The 20,604-nt window shown below is 35.3% G+C and overlaps 2 protein-coding genes across 2 annotated transcripts; both read left to right on the top strand.

The window, feature by feature from the left end:
• Positions 1-3,581: 3,581 nt before the first annotated feature.
• adgrg4a (adhesion G protein-coupled receptor G4a) lies at positions 3,582-15,313 on the top strand. Its single transcript, XM_077732942.1, has 25 exons — positions 3,582-4,203; positions 4,766-4,863; positions 4,929-4,990; positions 5,061-5,088; positions 6,016-6,053; positions 6,150-6,298; positions 6,654-6,739; positions 6,822-6,892; positions 6,954-6,981; positions 7,079-7,101; positions 7,182-7,324; positions 8,403-8,532; positions 9,333-9,439; positions 9,554-9,770; positions 9,858-10,023; positions 10,089-10,241; positions 10,605-10,736; positions 11,280-11,325; positions 11,450-11,553; positions 12,294-12,415; positions 12,474-12,742; positions 13,612-13,717; positions 13,802-14,085; positions 14,634-14,735; positions 14,815-15,313. The coding sequence occupies exons 1-25, from the start codon at positions 3,660-3,662 to the stop codon at positions 14,937-14,939; spliced, it is 3,333 nt and encodes a 1,110-aa protein (XP_077589068.1). The 5' UTR covers positions 3,582-3,659; the 3' UTR covers positions 14,940-15,313.
• Positions 15,314-16,220: 907 nt separating this feature from the next.
• Positions 16,221-20,094, top strand: vgll1 (vestigial like family member 1). The gene is made up of 3 exons (XM_077732939.1): positions 16,221-16,450; positions 18,104-18,306; positions 19,617-20,094. Exons 2-3 carry the CDS (start codon positions 18,117-18,119, stop codon positions 20,027-20,029), a joined length of 603 nt encoding a protein of 200 aa, XP_077589065.1. The 5' UTR covers positions 16,221-16,450; positions 18,104-18,116; the 3' UTR covers positions 20,030-20,094.
• The last annotated feature ends 510 nt before the right edge of the window (positions 20,095-20,604 follow it).

Consider the following 20,604-nt stretch of genomic DNA (forward strand, 5'->3'; position numbering starts at 1 on the left):
CTGGGCCTGTGTGAGTTTTCTCCGGGTATTTAGTTTTTCTCCCACATCCCAAAACATGCAATAAAGCACTAAAATTATATGAATGGATTGTTGTCTCTTTGTGCCTTAAATAAAAGTCACATTAAATCATCAAGACACTTACAAAAACATAATTGAAATGAAATGTATTTAAAAAGGTCATTCATTGTTGTGATGAAAAGGATGAATATATACTAGGTAATTATGTAATTATACAACTGTTTTGAAAAGTAGATATTTGCAAATATCCCACTTTCATTTATTATAGATATTCGTGTTTACTGACTATTTGCTGTTCTTTTTTGTTTTAATTAGGTTTCATTAAATAAAATGAACGTGAAAAGTTAATTACTTGAAAAGAGAGTATTTACTTCTTTTCCATCTTTCTTTTTGTGAAATAAATAACATTTATAGATATATAGAATTAAGCAAGTGGTCGGGAACCTTTTTGACAGAGAGAACCATAAATAATTCACATTTTATAATGTTATTTCTTGAGAGCCATTCTCAGAATTGAAAAGTAAAAATATTTGAAAATGTGTGATTTTTGTTTTGTTTTTGTCATTTCACCACTTTTAAAGTACAAAAAACTCTCCAAATTATTTGGACAACATTGTTATGCTGTTGCTAATCAATCAGTATCCATGAGATGCATCCATGGAAAGAGCCATATATGGCTCCCGAGCCATAGGTTCCCTACCCCTGGTCTACGTTAACCAAAATGAACTGAAGAACCTTAAATTGAAAAACTAATTTTAATAACTGAAATAAATAAAAGAGTTATAAGTAAATCTAACTTATGTTAGATACATCTTTTTAAATATTTTTATAAACCTCTGCACCTATAGAATAATGCAAGGTATGAACTAAAACTACCATTAAAACTATAATTAAAAAAAAACAACTACATAATTACAAGTAAAGAAACAGACAGCAAATTTACTCCAGAAATAAATTAAAACTAACTGAATTCGAACATAAAATAAATAAAACCAAATTACCAAGAAAAATCTAAGACTATTATAACTTTTCTGCTCAAGGGCTCAAAAAGAACATTTGGATTATATTTGGAAGAATAATTGACTATCAATGTATTATATATGATAATAAATCTTAATATATATATATATATATATATATATATATATATATATATATATATATATATATATATATATATATATATATATATATATATATATATATATATATATATATATATATATATATATATATATATATATATATATATATATATATATATATATATATATATATATATATATATACATATTTATATATATATATATATATATATATATATATATATATATATATATATATATATATATATATATATATATATATATATATATATATATATATATATATATATATACATATTTTTATATATATATATATATATATATATATATATATATATATATATATATATATATATATATATATATATATATATATATATATATATATATATATATATATATATATATATATATATATATATATATATATATATATATATATATATATATATATATATATATATATATATATATATATATATATATATATATATATATATATATATATATATATATATATATATATATATATATATATATATATACATATTTATATATATATATATATATATATATATATATATATATATATATATATATATATATATATATATATATATATATATATATATATATATATATATATATATATATATATATATATATATATATATATATATATATATATATCAACTTCAGCCTTTATTGAATATGAATTCAGATTGAACTTTATTTTGTTCTACATTTATACAATAATCAAAGTCCAAAAAGGACAGCATATTGAAAGCCTAATTTTATCAGTCAAACAATAATTGTAAAAAGTGTTCAGTATGTCATTGGCTGTTTGCATAGTTTTATGATGTAAATGGAGGACAAGTCCACTTTTGACTCTTATCCGCCTTGCTTATGTTTATTGCTGAAGTTACTGAGTAACTCAGCGAAGGAAGTAAGAAAGCATGCGGGGGTGGCTTCTTATGAAAAGGTAACACTTACCAACACTCCAGGCCAATTCATATGAAAGCCCACCAGATTAATCTCACAAAAACAACTTGATTAGGGGTTTTTTTGTCATCCCATTGGAAGCGTATAAAGAGGCCATCATGGTGAGTCTCATGCTGGAAAGACAATGAACACATATTGTACATTTATCTAAAATTGCTTATTTCTATCTATCTTTCTTTCTGTCACAGCTGATGTCCATTTGAACGTCCCCCTCCTGAGAGTTTTAGATTTGTGCTTGTACCTTTTGGCAGCAATGTGTTCTGCTCCAACTTTGTCCTCCTTGACTGCTTCTTTGCTCCTTTCGGTGTGTCTTGTGGCTTCACGTAAGACTTGTGACTTTTATGAATGACTATTCTTTTTACAAGCTGGAAGAAACATTGAATAATGAATACTTTTTTTTAAATTTCTTCTTTGGTTTGTGTATTAATTGTCAAACATCAACATGGTGACTATTAGCAGTTTAGGTTAAATCATCAATTTCCAAACGATGTGGTACAATAATGAATGATTGGACAATTTGCAAATTAATATGAATAACATAGTTACATCACCTAAATAAAATGAAAGGGCAATATTGATGTTTTGAATATTTTTTCCATTCTATTCACAACATAAGAATTAAACACTAATGATTAGAACAGGAATGGTAGATCTAGAAAATGATGTGGGTCATTTTGTGTTAGATCAATTTTATTAAGTAGTGGATGTATACCATTATTTATTCCAAGCTTCATTTTAGATTTTTGAGACCATCTTTAAAATTTGAAAAAACGATATTAAATGCCTTAATCATTCTATTAAAACATGGTTTCATAAATGATTCATTTACTATTAACTTTCCATTCATTAAATGTAGTCCTCTCAGCGCTAAATCTTTAACTCTAGTGATTTAATATAAAGCATTAACTTGTTTGTATTGGTTTTATTGTATTCATTACAGTTAAAAACCTGTAGCATAACAATGCATCTTTTTATCCACACAATATGTACATTGGAGAAGAAACAATCTATTTGAATCGATTGAAATGGAAAGAATCCAACATGAAAATCCTTTGGAAATGATCTTTTGTTAAAAAGGCTTCTATTGATTCATTCTTTTTCAGAATTGCTTATCCTCACAAGGGTCGGAGGGGGTGCTGGAGCCTATCCCAGCTGAGACGGGGGACACCCTTAATCACCGATCGCAGGGCACTAGGAGACGGACAACCCTGCACTATCACACCCATATCTAAGGGCAATTTAGAGTGTCCAATCAGCCTAGCATGCATGTTTTTGGAATGTGGGAGGAAACCAGAGTACCCGGAGAAAACCCCCACAGGTCCAGAGAGAACACAGATGGACATGACCTGGATTAGAACCCAGAACTTTGCGCCATCACCGCATTAGTCGCTATCATTCACAACAAAACATGACTATTTATTTCTATTTGTGTGTTTCTTAGCCTCGAGCAGCAGCAGCAGCAGTCTGTGGGGCAAGAAGGTCCACTTCAAGGCTCATCAATGCTTGTGGCAGCTTAACCCTGCCACAGTACAGATGCCCCCACTTCAGGAAGTGAGCGTCTGCATGTTACTGCGTCGCGCTACCAACGCAAAATGGACCGCTTTTGAATATAGAGCTCCAGGGAGTGGACATGTGGAACTAGGCTTTGGGAGCACAGGGTCACAGGTTTTCGTGTGGGTCTTGGGACAAAAACGCCATCTGGATTTTCAGTTGGAATATCTCCAGTGGAATTCCGTCTGCATCACTTGGTCAAGTAGTTCTAACAGATTGCATCTCTCTTTGAAAAAAACCACGTCCTTCATAAGCCATAATTACCCAACGGCAACCCAATACCAGCATTTGGCCCAGAATGGCACTCTGACTCTGGGGGTGTCTCACTATGTGGATGCCAGGGGTACCGTGAAAGCGGTGGAAGGGACCGAGTTCCTGGGGGAGATCAGTCAGTTCCGGATTTGGGATACGCGTAATGAGGACCTGTTGAGGTGGACGTGCGCAGATGGAAATGTTGTGAGTTGGGACCAGCGCCATTGGAAATACTACGATTGCCCCCCAGAGACGGACGGAAACCTAAACTGTGGTAAGGAGATGTTTCGTGATAGGTTCCCAAACTGTGGTGCCTTTTTGAGAAGAGATGCACTCGGTATTCCTGAGTTTAAACTTTTTTCCGTCCAAAACGAACCAAAACAGATTTATGTGTCATTGTTTTCAGGCACGCAGCAGTGCATATTTATGTCAAATTAAAAGTAAAAAAAAGACTTGATAGTTTTCCTAAAATTGAAAATGGATTTGATTCTATTTAGATTGAAAACCTTTATTTAAATGACAGGAAGTTTTTTTTTCTTTAATCAACATTATTATAATAGCATACACATATTCTATTAAGTTATCGGAATCATTTAAGGTGAATTTAATATCTAGTGTAGGTAGGCACAATGTTTAGAATTGTATCCTAAGGGTTAGGATTAGGTTTAAGGTTAGGGTTAGGGTTAGGGTTCTGGAAACATGCATTTTTTTCAAAAAATTTCGGGCAAATAGCACATACCAGTTCAAAAAGTAGTAAAAATATGTATTTTGCATAGAATATTTGTATTCTAAAAGATGTAGAAATGTGTTATTGGTCTGTATTTTTTTTTTCTTAGAATGGGCCTTCTTTAAAATCCAAATGCAGACATTTGCCACCTGGCCAACGAAACAGGAAAATTGTTCGGTGTCATTGACAGAAATCACCAAACATTGGGTAAGAAAGATATAACAGAGAGTTAAGATTTATCACATGTGAATCAAACTATCATCTCTTATCAGTTGGAGGAAATTTTCCCTCGGAGCATTTCCGTCGCCATCATTTCCGTGGACTTGCTTACCAGGTAATATTTAACCAATACAGAGAAGGATTTAAATAAGGTGTTTAATTATATAATCTTTCATCCCAAACAGGCATACATGCAATGCACAATTACCTCAGGTAGGGTGTGTAGTCGTTAAATGAAGCAACAATACAGTGGAATTTTCATCTTACGAAACCTTTTGATTTGCAAATTATTGTTCCGATATACGAAAATTCTATTGACAATCTCCCTACACTCTATTGGTCTGTGTTTGTGTGTTCCTGTGCTTTGTGTGTTGCCTAAAGTTTGCATACCTGTCAACCTCGGCTAATTGCTCCCCTTATTAATGATTGCAATTCCTCCTATTAGGCGATAATAAACTGTATAAACAAAATATGGCACATATTTCCTCACATAGTGCCCACATAATTGCTTCCAATGCCTTTTGCATGCACTAAATTCCAGATTCTGTAGATGTCGCTAGATGTCGCTGACAGCTTGAGTGTCTGGGTACATTGCTTGCTGACGCGCTATGTTTATATAGAGGCTGAAACGACTGACACACATATTATGCTCAAAGCATGACAACATTAACAATCGACAATGACATTTTTGGTAGCTACCAGTACCCGAGACAATCCGAATTAGAGCCGAAATAGGAAAGACGAGATCGGTTTTCCAAAAAAAAAGTACTTATGAAAAAAATATATATTTCAAAAGTTGGTATACGGCGTACACAATTTGAAATGATAAAAAAACCTATAAAATACAGGCAAAACGTATAAGTTGCCAGGTATGCATTTGCCACCTCCTGAAACTTATGCACCTGCACAAATAGGAAATGTTTGTTCTTCATTTTAATACATTATTAAATATTTTTGCATCAATTTCCCAAATTATTAGTGGGTTTCTCAAATCACTTATACAAAATTGGGACATTTTGATCATTTTTAAAGGGATTATTTGGTAGTTAATTTCGTAAGGAGATGTACCACTGTACTATAAAACCCTCCAATTGGAAGGAAAATACTAAAATACTAAGTATTGCGGTATTTTCTCCACAGGAAATAAGAGAAGCATTAAGCACATCTTGCCACAAGTGGTGAGCTCAATTCAAGTCTCCAAAATGCATTCAATGCATCCAAGTTAAAGAAAGATAAATAACATATTATTGTGTATTTCTCTTTTCTTGATTAAGTTTTAGTTCCAAAGTTCAAATCGTGGTGCAACCTGAAGCCAATGTTGAAGTGATTCAGGCCAACACTTTCAAATTGTTGAGTCGACCTTTCTCCACTGACACAATGCTCCTAACGACACAATCAAATAGCATACATGTGATTCCCGTGGGTGAGTTTGAATTCACTGTCTACCTCATATTTACATTGTTCAAATATTAGCTTACCTTTATTAATGTTGACTGAAAGTACACTATTCTGTGTCATATACTAGTTTAATCATTCTAGCTACAGTAAACCATTTGAATGTTATCATGTTGACCAGGGCACAAATAAAGACACAAAAACAGTCTTTTGGATTTTTAATTGCAAGGAGAACGACTGTTGAGCCAGCTTCCTAAATCCGTTTGACTGTATTTAGTAAAAAGAAAAAACATAAATGGAAGAAATAGTTTCCATTTAAACATATTAAATGCAGGACTTTAAAAGACACTCATTCACATGCTTTATATTATTTTGCCTTGCAGTTGAAGCAGATCTTTTTCTGAGGGTCACAATTAAAGTGGATTTCACCGGTAACGCCATGAAACCAAAAGAAATAATTGAGCAGTGGGTAAGACCATCACAACCAAAGCTATCTTGTTGGATACAAGAGTATATCTATGTCCACTTATTGAATTCTCTTGTGTCCAAAGTTAAACGAAGTACTGATAGCGAACACCAGTTTGCGACTATGGAATCTTGTCATTGTGGAAAATGCCTGGAGGTACACCATGACTCATCTCAACTTCCATTGAGTCATTGCTGAACTTTTTATGTATTTGCAGAGACCCACAGGGATTCGATGTACAGATGGTGAGTGTTGCAGTGAAAGGTATTACATACTGTCTGTCATATGAAATTGAAAAACAGTCTTTGATAAATGCAAACCTCTGCTTTCCTGTTCAACTAGCACTTCTATAATTGGTTCAAAGAGTAAGTGCATTTTTCTGTAAGCTCAGTCTGTTTTCTCCCCAAATTAATGCAGTACTTTGTGTTTTTTACATCACAAACAGGTACACATGCGACTTCCATATCCAGAGGCTTTATGGTGGCAATGTTGAAGAATTTAAAGATTTTATAAATGCCACTCTTTCATCCCAGTATGAAAATGACTTCACTGTTATTGAAACTACAAACATATCCATGAAACAAATATGTGAGTATAAATTAAAGTGGAAATTTAAAAGTAATGGAAAAAAAATGTGAGGAATAAAACATATAAGGAGAGAAAGGAAATACCTAAAAAAAATAACCCTTTAAGTTGGGCTGGTTTTTACTATGGGCAATGCAGGCGACCTCTTAAGGTGCAATCTTTTTGGGGGGCGCACAAGAACCCTCCTAAAAAAAATAACAAGTTGTTTTATAGGAACCTTTTGATCAATACAGATGAATAAACTATAGAATAATATAATATTCAGTGATTTTCTATACTGCCTTTTCACTATGTAAAAATAGCGCGTGAGCAAATAATGTAACCAAAAGATGCAGCAACTGATTGGGTAAATTTTACACTTTTAAGCATGCCCTATAGGTGTGAAAATATCGTAACTATTCTTGATAATATTAAAAAAAAACTTAATAAAGACCACATGCATCCATATACGTTTTGGGACATGTTGGCCAAAATGTAACATTTGGTATATATTGTAAGTATAATGGCAAGTTGAAGGTGGTTGCCACATCTGGCTCACAGTTCTGAGATTGAGGGTTCAACCCTTATTGGCTGGGGTGTTTGTATGTTCTCCCCATGGCTGCGTGGGTTTTCTCCTGGAGCTCTTGTTACCTCACACATCTTGAAGAAATCTCAGAATTGTCCACAGGTATTTTGTTCCATTGTGCCCTATGCTTGATCGGCCACCAATTCAGGGCTCCAAGATTCCCATGATCCTTGTGAGGATAAGTAGAATGGAAAATTAATGAATTCATGTAAGTTTACAAGACTACATGACCAAAAATGTGCTGTCAAAGTTAGTATCTGGCCGGCAAGTCTCAGAGGTCAGAAAAGGAATTTTGTGATAACTTGATATTGGATCACCATATTTAACTCAAATTTCATAACAGATTGATAACTAAGAATATTTTATATTTCCCTTTTATTCCAACATTTAAAAATGCCCAATAACTAACTTTTCTTAAACATATAATGACAATATTTCATTCAAAGTGGGAGGACTGGCAGTGAGTCTCCCACTGTTGTGAGATTCTGCCTTTATAGACAGTTTTTTTTTTTTCAGTTCCTCAAAATTGTTTAGAGAATTTGACAACGACAATCTACGGTGAATATTTTTGGCCAGAGACCTTTCCTCAAGAGATTCAGGAGATGGGCTGCAGAAAACCAAGTTCCAACCGAGCCCACCGACTTTGGTAAGGAATCAAGTATGACTTGAATGTTAACTTCCGACTGTACAAACAATCCATTCTTTTTTATAACACATAAAGAGAGACAGGGTCAACCAATTGCAGCATAAGTTTAAACAAACATTTACACGATTGGACAATTTTGAGTGTTCAATGAACAAGTATTTAGGGGGTGTAGAACAAAGCGGACAGGAAAAGACAGATGAAATTCAAACACAGAGTCTACAGACTCAGGCTCTAGACTACAGTAGAGCCTTAGGTAAATATTAAAAGCCATAAATATATCATGAACCGACGCAATAACACCGATTCAGGGGATTACGTATGGTGTTGCGTCAACATTGGATTTAGTCATTTCTTCCAACATTTATCTTGGAAGATGATGAAATGAGGTGAAGAATCTTTTCATATGGCTCTATTTACTTCATACATATCTTGTTAACCTCAGTCAGAATCTGTTACCATGGAGACAGCTGGCTTCAACAGTGATAACGCTTGAGTAGTTCATGTTAAGAATAATGACGTCGGTTAAATCTCCGTTTTCTTAACACACAAATAAGTGTGATCTTATTATCACAAAATGTATGACGACCAATGTGGGGATTAAAATTTTAAAACATTCACATAACTTATGTCACACATTTAAACCAGTAGCAAACAAGGTTAAAATTTGATTTAAGCAATTTTCCACTGTTTTCTGCCTTTGTTACATGCTGTTTTACTCGTTGTGTCGTTAGAAAAATCTTAAACGGCGAAATTTGATAAAATGCCTAATGATAATTCACCTGTCATCTGATTGTATTCAGTAAATTACACATTGAAAATGACACAACGACCTGGGACCATCCGAACATGTCAGAATGTAAGCCAATTGTGACCATTTCTGACCTTGGCAATATCACCGTTACCACCGGTAAGAGGTTCAACAGCAGATTAAAATTTTAAAAATTCTACTTTCAGCCTTCCCGAAATAATGTATCAACAGGAAAAGGGAATTAACATATCAAATCTTACTGCTGCTCTTCAGATAACGCCGCTGATGTGGTGGATATGATCCAGGACCTAATAGACATAACGCTGGGTAACGCAACACAGATTCCGTCTGCTGAGCTCAACACTGTGGTGGAGAAACTCAACCAGGTGGTAAATGTAACCACCGTCACCCCGGAACTCGGCGGTGACATCGTTACGGTTTTCTCCAATATCTTGCTATCTGATACGGACGTGACTCCTGTGGCTGTCAGGTTAAGAAATTTGGAGCCCAATTCTGGTCTTAGAGACTTTGTGTCGATTGTTGAAACCCATGTTTATTTATATTTTTTTTAAAAAAGCATCCTCAACCTCACCGACACAATGGGGAACACTATGGCTTTTCTGGGTGAATCGTTAAGTCTGACGGCTCCTTCACTGGCTCTATCCATGATCAACGTGGAAGCCAAGGGATTCAACGGACTAACATTCAGTGCTGACTCTGTCTCTTCATCCCAGAATCCAAATGTAATTTAGAGAATCTGTTCCTGTTGAGTAACACATTGCCTGATTCCGATAACTGTGTTTTTCAGGTATCAGTAATCCCGAGTTTTGAAAGCAATCCAATCCCAGAAGCAAATGCAACAATATCTCTTCCCTCTTCGCTTCATAACTTCCTTCCGCCTGGACAGAGGAACAAAACACGGATTCAGTTTCAGTTCTATGGAACGCAAGATCTTTTCCAGGTTTGCTTTTCTGCCCTAGTTGATTCTTTTGACTCTTTTATTGTATTCCAAGAACTGACGATGATGACTTAATATCGCTGCAACACAGTGAAAGAGTAGTTCCTTTGTACACCTCAAATCAGGACCTTGTAGTATACTTAGGTAAGCTAACTTGTCCCAGTTGGCAGTTGTAAGAACAAACAAAAGTGCATTTTATTAACTTTTAAGACCATCCAAGACAAAGATTCCCAAAAGAAAACCTTAAGATTTGATGATCATCTTATACTGTTATTCATGTTTACATGATAATACTATTCTAACACAGACAAGTTGAATATCTGTGGTTAATTTGGAGGAAAAAGCCTTTTCTGGTATCCTTGACAGGACTTAAAAACACCCAACGAAACAACAGTGAACTCTTACATCGTGTCAGCAACCATCAACGGCAGCCACATTAATAACCTGGCTCACGATGAGCGGGTGGCGATCACGCTCCGTCATCTGAAAGCAAAGCAGGTGAGATTTCTGACATACACAGTGAAATCAGAGAGAAAGAATAACATTTTACAACCCTATTTTTACTTCTGCCAATAGGTAAAAAGGATGGAAGGGGACGATTATATACTAGATTATGCATGTGTGTTTGTGTTCTGGATAATGCAAGAATAAAAATGTGATTATGATGACGCTTGCAGGATATTTTTGTAGTATGAAAAAAAGGAGGTCATAATATTTGGGTTCAAATGTCAAACTACTCAGAAAATAAATTTTGCAATAACTAACGGATTATCCCAAAATTGCAGGCTAGGTGATAAGATAAAAGCTCAAAGAGACCAGAAAGATGGTAATGCTTTGAATTTGGCTGCTTAGGCAAAATGTCTGCTCCCTCAGCAATATTGTTTCCCTTAAGAAAAAAAGTGTATCATTTGGCAATTAAACAAATAAAAACAAAAAAAACAAGAACAAAAAACGTGTATGATCTGAAGTAGTTTCTGTTTCTTTTTTTGTCAAATCTACCATTCAGATATGTAATACTGTTGTTTTTCTTTTGCCCATTAGCCAAACCACAAGCTGTTGTGTGTATTCTGGGATTTCCAAGAAAATGGTGAGCTTTTAGTGTGTCTTAAGGCTTTACTGTGGGATGAATGAACTTCAATAAAAATGCAGGGATTTGCCTGCCTTCTGATAATTGACTTTAATAATGTAATACATTTCTTTTTGTCTCTCAGGTGGTCAGGGTGGTTGGAATGATGTAGGTTGTGAAACCCGAATTCTTTCCCCTGTCCAGACCCAGTGTCTGTGTGAGCACCTAACACATTTCGCTGTGTTGATGGTGAGTCATTGGTTTGTGTGCTTCATCAAGGAAAGCAACTATAAGTAAAAATACACATTTAGCTCAAACACTAGCCAGTTAGATAATGTCTGTTTTTTTTTTCTGACTTCGCATGCTACTCAGTGGTCCTCAACATTTTTCTCACTATGAAAGGTTAAATCTCTTCCTATTTTTTAGAAGGTCGGGTCGAGCAGGTAATTTTTTTTAAGTAGCACAACGGCAAAAAACAAATCCCCAAGCTTTTTTTTCCTAAATTATTATTACTTTTCTCATTATAAGTCAGAAAAGATGAAAACAGTTTCAAAACATGAAAAATTCACTCAAATGATCTTTTCTGAGTTCTTATATGTACTTACCAACTGTGTTGTATCTATATGTACATTGTAACATACTTTTTTATTCATAATAATTTGAATTCTCGTTAATATATCCAGAAAGATAAACATTAGGTTTGCATAACTTTCTTTGGGTTTTACAAAAAGTAGATGTTGGCTTTTTCAGGACAATCAAATGTTTTGGATCTATAATACAATAAATAAAATAAATATATATTCAATCAGTTGAATACCATAATTGTAATTGTTTCATTAAGATATTTCAGGTGCTTAAAGAGTGAAACATTTTTAACAAGGAGGGCTAGCGATAAATGTTCATGTTTCAATGCCATTAAGAGTAAATTATGTTAAATAATTGAGGTTTCCAAAAGATTTTGCCAGTGTCCAATTTTTTTTCATTTTCAGGATGTGTCCAGAGCCCCCATCAGTGAAGTGGACAGTCAGATGTTGACCATCATATCATATGTGGGCTGTGGTCTATCCTCTATCTTCCTGGGCATCACTCTCCTCACTTACCTGGCTTTTCCGTGAGTAGTTCTAAAGCAAAACTACTAGAATCCATTCGTTACTGAATGCACATTCCAGGAAACTCCGCCGTGACTACCCGTCGAAAATTCTCATCAACTTATCGACGGCCTTGCTGGGATTGAATATGGTTTTCCTGGTGGACTCGTGGCTGGCGTCCTTTTCCAACTACAGCTTGTGCATCGTCACTGCAGTTGTGCTGCACTACTTTCTATTGGCCTCTTTCTCCTGGATGGCATTGGAAGCCATTCACATGTACTACGCCCTGGTCAAGATTTTCAACACCTACGTGCCCCTTTACATCCTCAAGTTTTGCGCAATGGGCTGGGGTGAGAAAAAGAATGTGTTTGCCAAGTTTCAATTGTTTCAACTGACAGGGTAGGCACATAAAAAGTACTTTGACTTTGTCCTAGTTTATACCGTACGATGAAAGATAAGTCGTTAAGTAACATGCTCAAGAATAGATCGGGATCGGGCAGAAGTCCCTCCGCTGTATGTTTTAGCCCTAAAATGTTTGCAAAAATACATTAAATAATGGTAAATATATTATCAAATGACAGGTATGTATCAAAGTAGAACCTTCTCTATTTTTACCGTTAGACTTTCTTAAATAACTGATATAAAAGAAAAAATAATTATTTCAAGCTCAATTCTGCAAAATCAGAAAGTCTCTGATGTGTCGTTAGTAAAAGAGTTAAGAAAGCCCAAATAGATTAGATTACATTAGATTTAGATTAGATTAGATAACTTTATTTATCCCGGATTGGGGAAATTTCATTGTCACAATAGCAAGAGGTTGAGAATGCACACAGGAAAATACATTTTAGACGTAAATAGATAGTTAATAAATAAATATGCGTGTTGCTGAAATATATATATATATATATATATATATATATATATATATATATATATATATATATATATATATATATATATATATATATATATATATATATATATATATATATATATATATATATATATATATATATATATATATATATATATATATATATATATATATATATATATATATATATATATATATATATATATATATATATATACATATATATATATACATACATACACAAAGATATACATGTGGTTGGTCTAAGTAGTGATGATGACACTTAAAGGTTTACAGCGCATAGATGTCACTAAAAATGATGTCTACATTTAATCCCATTTTCAGGTGTCCCTTTGGTCATTATCAGCTTGGTGCTGCTCATAGATAAAGACGCCTATGGCAACATCTCTTCCTCAACAGCTGCAGCAGGGACCAATTCTGTTGACCAATTGTAAATATTACAGTTTGACGTGTTGAGCATTTCATTTATTGTCCCTAAAGCACTTACCGAATAAAGTTTGCTGGATTTTTCTAGCTGCTGGTTGCAGGACAAGGTCGTCTTCTACGCGACGGTGGTGGCGTTTGTCCTACTGGTTCTGTTGATCAACATGACCATGTTCGTGGTGGTTCTGCTCCAGATTCGCAAGATGGGCCCCAATAAAAAGGAGGGTAGCAACAGTCGTAGCGCCCTGCAGAACTTGAGAGCGGTGGCCAGTCTCACCATTCTACTGGGTCTCACCTGGATCACAGGCTTTTTCACCTTCGGACCAGGGAGAGTGGCTCTTATGTACCTTTTCACCATCTTCAACACTTTGCAAGGTAAGGAGAGAATAATTTGTACTGATTGAGCTTAAATATAATCAATAAACCTGCTTAACACGCTGATCAGATAATCAAATTTTGCGTGGAGGCTTCTTTTCATAACAAAGGACTCTGTCTTAATCCTATTGTCAATTAAACATGACTAGTACAGTAGTGGTGGTAGAGTGGTTAGCGCATCAGCCCCACAGCTCAGAGGTTGAGGGCCTGATTCCAGGTTTCATGTTCTCCCCCAAATTGTGTGGTTTTTCTCCAAGTACTTCGGTTTACTCTCACAGAACATGAAAACTCCACACATGAAGGTTCGAATCTGGGATTGAACTGTACGCCTGGCGTGCTAACCACTTGTCCACCGGGTCGGCAGGATACAATATTGTGCTAAAATATAATTCAATCCCTAATAAGACAAGTAAACCTCCATTGGAGAACTACTACACTGGTGTCAAAAACAAACAGAGTGAATTAAAATGGAACAGCCAGAGACAGATGACAACCATACTCGCCGAGTGTCAAACTTAAAACACCAATGCAATGTCATTCATCTGCAGGATTTTTTGTTTTCGTCTTCCACTGTCTGATGAAAGAAAACGTCAGGGAACAATGGAATATGCAATTGCGTTGTCGCGCTCAAAAGTCCAGCGAGCACTCAGGTACTACTCTTTTTCGTGGAAGAGACGAGTCCCACATTGAATGTATCATGGAGGTCTGTGTTTGGTATTATGTGTTCAGGGTGGAGCAAGAAAAAAAGCAGTCAAAACAAAAAGGAGCATCTACTGAAGCCTTCCATCAACACCTCTGTGCTCAGTAACACGTCAGAATCCGAAGCCAGAGTAAAAAGCCAGAAGGGGGCATAAGCCTGCCTGCCACCCATGCTTAAGGCTTTCTTCAGTTGAAAGAAAGACACCTGAAGGGTAATTTACAATTTGAAACAAACATGAATGATACATTGTTTTTTTTAAAGTAGCAAGTAACGAATCCTATTCAGATATTGTGTTTTTTTTCGAGCATAAAGCCTTTGATTGTTGTTAAATGGGAGTTCAAATGTTCAAATGATGTATAAAAAGTTAAGTTGGGGTTTTTTCTTAAAGCTATGAAACATCTATTTGCACATTTAATGATTGTATATGCAATGTTGGGAAAACAGCAAAGAAGTAAAAATAGCATGCCTAATTTTTTCATTCCAAAAATTCAAGTACTCTGTAGAGGGAAATTCGCCTAATTATTTGCATTTTTTGACATAATAAACATATCCTGTATGAAATACATTTTCACAATGATTCTTGACTTGTGCTTACTTAAACCAGCCACGTTATATCTCCCGACAAAAGGTCGCTAACACAATGGAGCACTAAATTCTTGTGAAATATCATTTTAAACAAGTAATATTATGACTAATCTAATAAATATAAAACTTTCTCTTATTTTATCGTAAAGTAAAAGATCAACTCAACCATCTTACTGCTGTGCAAAAATTCAATGCACGTCATTGCGGCCTATCTGCTCACAATGACAACATCACGTTGCGTCTGTCACATATTGCCAGTTCAACTGTCACCCTTCCAAGACTCACATTTCATTTAAGGGAACTCATCACCTGACAATTAAAAGAAAAAGAAAAAACATGGCCGTTCTGAGACAAACATTAGTGACTAGTATTTCCCTATTTTCATCAAAATACTTTTTCCGAATCCTGACATACAAAAATGTCCTTGCCTGATTCTTATCTACCACACCTGATCCTCAAAAATGTAAAAAGTATTTCTTGTTTTCAACATACAGTCCTAATTAAAGATTATATACTATACTTGATATTACTTAGTATTACTTCTTCTATTCTCAATTGACTTACAGTTCCTTAATTCCCCATTTAAATACAGGTACTCACTCAAAAAGGGTGTGTTTATTCAAAAGGGGCAAAAGGCAGGTCTTTAAAAGCTTGTGTAAAACTACAGTCTTTCTTACAGTTTTGAATCTTTAAGTCATTTTGCTTAAAGGATTTTTTAATCAGTTATCAGCAGTGGTTGTTGGCAGAGGCAATGCATTTTGACACTTAGAATACAGGGATTTTTTTTTCCTGCCTCCGGTGTTAGGAATTCTGGCTAAACGCGCTGGATGGCATTCTGTACATAGCTGTGTACAAGAAGCCTCACACACCCTTTCAGTCTTACATATCTCATCAGTGAAGGTTATGTTTGCACTTGGTAGCATAGAGAATAAACAGATATATGATATTGGTGTTTTTAACCGAATAAATGAAAGGTTAGGGGCAAAATCTTCTCAGAAATTTAGCTGTTGCTCATGTAGTTATTAAACACAACAGGCTGCAGTCAAAGTGACGACGCATTTGTGGTTCGCCTTTGGTCAGGTAAGTGATTTTTTTATTCATGGTGGGATACAGCAAAGAAACCTTTTTTATTAGCTACAATGTGGGATATATTGGATTATTTATTTCTCGTTTTTATATTTCATTTCATATTATATATTTCTTTCTTTGAGATTAGTGACTTAGTCATCCTGCGCTAAAAATCAACTATCTGTGCTCTTGTCATCATGCTGCAAAACTTTTTTTTAAATTTCTATACACTGTCCTACATAGGGCAGCTAAATTTTGGATTTAAAAGTTTACATTAAAAACGACATGTGCCAATCATATTTCTAAGATTGAGACAATCAGTGGCTTAGTGGGTCTCACTCATGAAAACGTGAAAATGCATTTCTAGAGTAGAATGAAAGAACGTTTTATTGATATGTTGATTGCCTAATTACTTCCTGCAACTCACTTCCTGCAGATTCACATTTTAAATGAAAGAATGACGCTAAAACATAAAATATCGGCTATTTATGGAAAATGTTGTCAAGCATTGGACAAGAGTTCAGAGGGCTTCAGTAATATAGCCCAATGGGCTTCAACCTTATCATGCTTAACTCAGCCAATACTAAATCTGAATTCTTAGGAACTCTAAATCAAGGTAGGGTGGCTGGGTGTTGTGTGGTTAGCATGTCGGCCTCACGGCTCTAGGGTCCTGGGTTCAAATCCAGGGTTTGTCCACCTGTGTGGAGTTACATGTTCTCCCCAGGACTGAGTGGGTTTTTTCCGGATACTCTGGTTTCCTCTCACATTCCAAAAACATGCATAGTAGGTCGATTGGACACGCTAACTTGCCCTTAGGTATGGGTGTGAGTGTGCATTGTTGTCCGTCTCCTTATGACCTGGGATCGGCTGGCCAGGGTGGGCTCTGGCCTAGAGTCAGATGGGATAGGCTCCAGCACCCCCAAGACCCGAAGGGGTTCAGAAAATGAGATGAGATTAGATAAATCAGGGGGATCCAAACGGTTCAACAAAAGGCTGCAGTAGCTGCAGGATTTCATTCCAAACATACAAAACAACACTTTTTGACCAATCTGGCATCTTGCAAGTATAAGTGATTGCAGTCATGTGCTTCTTGTATTAGCAGAAATCTCATTGGTTAAACTCGGGTTGGTTCGCAGGCCTCTTTAACGTCAACTCGATTTCATGTGGGCCGGACCATTTTAGATATAATATTTAGATTTTTTTTATATAAATGGATTAAATGAACTGGATTACAGGCCCTGAATATTCCGTTTTTTTATTGATCTAAAACAATGAATATTTGGGCTTTTGTATTTATATTTTTAGATTTTACAAAATGATTTTTGAATTAGAAACAGAAAAAAAATGATTAAAAAATTCCAATTATTGATGTAAAAGGGGGAAAATCAGTGAATTTAACATACATCTATACTTTTCATTTTAATTTGATACTAAAACACAAAGTCAGCACTCATGGTTTACTTTCTCGGGCCGCACAAAATGATGCGGTGGGCCAGATTTGGCCCCTTGGCCGCCACTTTGACACCTGTGGGTTAAACTGTCTGTGGAATCATTAACTTAATGATTCATTAGTTGACTTAAGCTTAGTTGGTAAAGAAACATCTTTTGGAGGCCACATTTAAAAGTGGACTATTTCATCTAGCGATTGTCATTTGTGCTTTCTAGTGACGGCTGACCCATGGAGGACGGCATGGACAGCCCGGTGGCCGTGAAGGTGGAGGGCCATTCCCGTAGCGTGATCCTCAGATACTTTCATGGCGACATCGGGAGCATGGTGGATGCTCACTTTAGCCGGGCTCTTAGTAGAAATTTCAAGGGCAATATGCAGGCAGTCAAAGCCAAGAAAATGCGCAAGAATCTCAAATTAGGTGAGTGGAAAGATGGGGCAGGGTTTTGAAATAATGACAAGAACATACTCATTCAGTTGAAGCTGTGCTTACTCACCGTGAAAGGTCATAATTAGGATATTACATAAATGCCAGGTAATTGGAACCATCTGCTAATTCGGGAATTGAATTAATGGTCTACCTGTCATTTGTTGCATTGTTAACTGTAAATCAGATTTTCCATCAGCAATTTAAAAAAGAAATGATGAGCCTATAATGACATTCAAAAAATTTTGAATGATAGTTTATGCTTGGTTTTTCCTTTATAAGCATAATTGGACAGCACTAGACTTTTCTCACTGCCATATCAGTTGGCTAAAAGAGTTCTCCGAAATAAAGTACGTCTATGTACGTACTGTGGTATATCCACTTACAAAAAAAATTGGTTCCAGAACTTCTTTCGTAACTTGGATTTTTTTCGTAAGTAGAGCAGTATTTTACTAACAAGGAAACCCTTTAAAAATGAACAAAGTGTCCCAATTTTATATGAAAGACATGAAAAACACAAAAAAGTAAAAGTAGTAAGTAAAATAAGAAAAATATTTTTTTATATATTAAAATGAAAAAACAACATGCAAAACGTTTTCTAGTGTAAGGAGGAAGCTAATGTTAGGCAACAGACAGTCATAGCCAATAAGAAGCCAGTAAAGTGGAGGAAGATTATCATACAGAACCCAATGTTGCCGCAACAATTTCAAAATAAAAAAGTAGACATATATATATTCACATTTTGGGCGATTCCATGACTTGATCTGGATCTTGTTTTTGTTTATTGGACCAGTATATTAATCAGATTTTAACTTTGTCTGGTGATACAGTGCAATGGTGGCATCTTTTCTTCTCTATTTGAACAGACCTGTCCCAGCTCAGTGCTATTGTTTTTAATTGCATTGTACTTTTTTTAAAAAGCTGCATTTCAAGACTGTGCCTATTTGTACGACTTCTTGTTAATAGTCAAATAGTAACAGCTGTGCCTTCAAAATTCCCGCCAAGATAACCTTTAAGTTTTTATTTGATTAGTTTTCTCCAAAAAGTGGTCTACTTATTGCATTCAACTTAAATATAGGAAAGCCCTGACTGTTTTTTCAAAATAATTTATTTTCTGTAGTTTAAAAAAAATAATAATAATTCCCCAATTCCATTATTTATAACAAAAAACAATGCCTACACACAAAATTTGGTAAACACTTTTTTTGACTAAGCTCCTCAATTCAATTTATGATTAATTGGCAGTTGGGAAGCAGTAATAGGATAGGTGGGCTAATGCTATAATGATGCCTATTTCCTTTTAGAGGACAGCAACACCTGCCAGCCCGCCCTGTCGGAGGCTCTCCCCGTGCTTAGCCGCCACTCGGTTTTCGGCCCCGGCAACGAACCCTCCGGTTCGTGGCACCCATTCGTCGGTCGCAGTGGAGAGCCGTCGACCTCGCCCGTCACCGCCTATTCGGTTGAAGACCTGAGCTTAACCGGGCAGCAGTACGCCTCGTCACTCCTCAACCTCCTGCACGGCGACCGTGCCGAGACGGCGGCCAGTATGGCGTCCGGTTCCAAGGCCGAACATCTGCCTAACTGGATGGTACCACAAGGACTCAGAGACTCTGTGGAGCCTACTGGAGGTTTCGAGCTTGGGAAGCCTTCATATGCCATACAACATCTGCCAACCGGCTTCCACGGCTATCAAACCTTCCAACATGGACATAACTAGAAAGGTTATTGAAGTAAACGTGATTGTTGTCCCTGCTCCTAAATATTTGACATGGTGGATCTTATAGCGGGGTTGGGGAGGAGCCACAGGGGGGGGGGGGGGGGGGGGTTCATACACAAGAGGTCTGCAATAAATTATTAAAATGTATCATGTGTGGCTATGTAATGGGGACTGGCAGCAATTCTTCTGCATTATTTTAGTATGGATTTAATTTAATCCATCTTCTTCAGAGAGGCTTTTTGTTACAAGAAAGTGGTATTTAAGGGGGAAAATGTGTTATTTTGTTACTAGAATGGTATCCACTTCTGAAAATAAAAGTGTTTACTATAAAAGGAGGAAAATTGGTTTCATATTGCAAAAATAGTCGTTGTTTGGAAATTCACTTAAAGGACTTACTAAACAGATTTAAATAACTTTATATAGTACTCATAATATACTTATTCAAATCCTGACATTATTACTGTAATATAACTTCATTTTGTAAAAATATGTTTATTGTAAAATGTCAATGTTTTCTACAAATAAAGCTTGTTTTTAACAGGAATGAAGGCATATGTTTTTAAGATGAGTTTTAA

The sequence above is a fragment of the Stigmatopora nigra genome, chromosome 14 (genome assembly GCF_051989575.1).
Source record: "Stigmatopora nigra isolate UIUO_SnigA chromosome 14, RoL_Snig_1.1, whole genome shotgun sequence".
Lineage (NCBI taxonomy): Eukaryota > Metazoa > Chordata > Actinopteri > Syngnathiformes > Syngnathidae > Stigmatopora > Stigmatopora nigra.